At 44.8% G+C, this 2,596-nt stretch overlaps 1 protein-coding gene across 1 annotated transcript in view; it reads left to right on the forward strand.

Moving 5' to 3' along the window:
* Positions 1–466: 466 nt before the first annotated feature.
* Positions 467–2,596, forward strand: part of LOC138949271 (actin, adductor muscle) — a 6,145-nt gene continuing 4,015 nt past the window's right edge. Inside the window, exon 1 of the mRNA XM_070321055.1 lies at positions 467–700. Coding sequence (XP_070177156.1) covers positions 575–700 — 126 coding nt within the window. The 5' untranslated portion in view covers positions 467–574. The remainder of the gene's footprint in view (positions 701–2,596) is intronic.

The raw sequence follows: 2,596 nt of genomic DNA on the forward strand, positions 1-2,596 counted from the left end.
TAGCCCTCTCTCTCTCTCTCTCTTTCTCTCTCCCTCTCTGTCTCTCTCTCTGTATAGCCCTCTCTCTCTCGTTCATTCTCTGTCTGTATAGCCCCCCCCCCTCGCTCTCTCTCTCTCTCTCTTTAGAAGCATTGCGCGCTGTAAGATACATTCTGAGGGATTTTGCGATCTTCTGGCACCAGCTCTCTCACAGCACGTCCACTGTACGGTTCCTACACTAAGCCCCTCCCCCTTCCCACAAGCATCACCTTCCCATTCTCCCACTACTACACACACACTCTCTCTCAGCCACTTACCCCGCCCCCTCCCTTCTTCCCCCCCCCCTCCACCTCCCCAACCCCCTCCTCCCTCCCTCATCGGACCAAATAGGAAGAGGGGCCGCTCTCCATATTTGGGAAATCCCTCACAGACCGTGGCCAGAATTTCCGAGAAACTTTTCGAGCCTGGAAGAATAAAACCCTGCGGTCGCCCTGGCTCTATCGTCACTTGTAGCTTGCTCTTGCACCCATACCAACCTTTGTGAAGGATTTGCTGAAGGACTTTAGTTCCACTACCTACACAAACACACATCATCATGTGCGACGACGAAGTAGCTGCTCTGGTCGTGGACAATGGCTCCGGCATGTGCAAAGCCGGCTTCGCCGGAGACGATGCCCCCAGGGCCGTCTTCCCCTCAATCGTCGGCCGACCCCGTCACCAGGTAAGAAAAAGAAACTTTTATTTTGTATCTTCTTTGTCTTTCTCCTCTTTTTGATATTCTCTAAGTCAAATTTCAAATCTGTTCCCACACGTGGTTTCTATGTGACTGTCTCTTTGCCATAGTCAGCACCCCATATCTTGATGCTATTGTTCACCTTTGTTTCCCCTTTACTTGTTCCCCACCCTGCAATCTCTAATCTCTAAGTCACATTTCAAAACTGCTAGCACCCGTTGCCCCCATGTGACAGGATTTTAACTATAGTCAATGCTCCAACTCTTGATGCCAGGATTCTCTTTGGTTTCCCCTGTTAATAAGTTCTAAATCTTCGCTGTTTCCTTGGTGAAAGTATTTGGCCATGGTCTTCATCCCAAATGTCGAATAAAGGATTCAGCATTTTTGTGTGTGTGAAGGCTTTGCGACAGGCTTAAACTACACGTTTTGAAACAATAAAGCAGCATCTTTCTTTCCTCTGTGGTAGTCTTCGTTTTAAATGCAGAAGCTAGAAGATTGTGCCGCACACGTGGACATTTCGTTCTATGGTTCACCCTCTGCAGTCTGAGGAACCTCTTACCATCTTACTTTCTATCCCCTCTTTGCGAAGTCCGTACTACAAGTTTCCAAATTATATATCGTTCCCTTTTGAAAGTCCACATTGTAGATTCCAAAGCTATGAGCATTTGCTGTACCCTGATTCAAGAGACGTATGGTGTTTGCGTTTGATTTTCTGTTTGTGTTTCTTCTGTAAGGTTCCGTATTGTTTCCCCTCTTCTCATAATGTCGCTGTTCTTTTCCTTCCTTTCTCTTATTTTCTGGGTTATGTCTGTGCTGTAGTGTCATTGGTGTGTAGTGTACTACCCATTCTATAGGCATTCCCAGATTGTTCAGAACCAAGCCTGATTGTATGCTTGAAATAACGAAATAACGAGTGTGGGAAGAAAGAACAGAATATTCTCAATCCGAATTCAGGAAAAAGATGTGTGCTTTTGGCCAGTAAAACATTTTAAAGTATATATATATATTGCAATGAGACGTGCAGTAACATGCCCAAAACATGTCTAATGCTTGTGATAAGAAAAGGTGTCATAATCAAGACCCAAAACGCTGAAAAAATGATTGCCGGTTAAACAAAAAAGACACAGAAACAATCCTTATGTAAGTAAATTTGACAGCCAAGCAGAATTGTGCACTACAGTACAGACAAGTGATGGCAGAAGTCCAACCACAATGATTGCAGATGCAGCGAACTTGTCTAGTCAGCGCTGAGCTGTTACAATGCTTTTTGCACGTGCGCCAAAAAATATAAAGTGCAGCTTACATTCTTGGCACTGAATGAGAAAACCATTCTAGTCAAGTCGTTCACGAGGGCTTATTTGAGGGTAGTCAACTCATTCTTTTACCTGTTAGTTTCTGTGTCGCGTTGGTTGTAGGATCGGAATCGGAAAGTAATAAGTCTCTGGTCGTTTCATAAATAATTGGTGTGGGTTTTTTTTCGAAAGATTTTGTCTGTTCGAGAATTTGTCCCAGTTTTCTGTTTGAGTTTGAAAATGTGTGTCAGTTGTCCTGATTAAAGTAGTCTTAATTCCGTATCCCCTTTTTTGTGTTAATGAGTCATAGCCTGTCCTTTTATAAAATTCAGAGCACTTCCAGAATCTACGACAGAAAATTACGTAGTACCCCCACACCCTTTTTCTTTGGAAAACAAGCGAAATTCGAAGCTACCGGCATTTCTCCCAGTTTCAAGATGGCCGCTCTCACACCAGAAATCTCACTTCCGCTGCCGGCCGGCGTTTTCTGCCCCATCCGCCTCACCATATATGGACATCTTACGCTAAAGCTCACGCGCTGCCTGTGCACGCGCGCGCAGATGACGTCACACACTCTTTCTCACACATGTAT

Source organism: Littorina saxatilis, linkage group LG15 (assembly GCF_037325665.1).
Source record: "Littorina saxatilis isolate snail1 linkage group LG15, US_GU_Lsax_2.0, whole genome shotgun sequence".
Classification (NCBI taxonomy): domain Eukaryota; kingdom Metazoa; phylum Mollusca; class Gastropoda; order Littorinimorpha; family Littorinidae; genus Littorina; species Littorina saxatilis.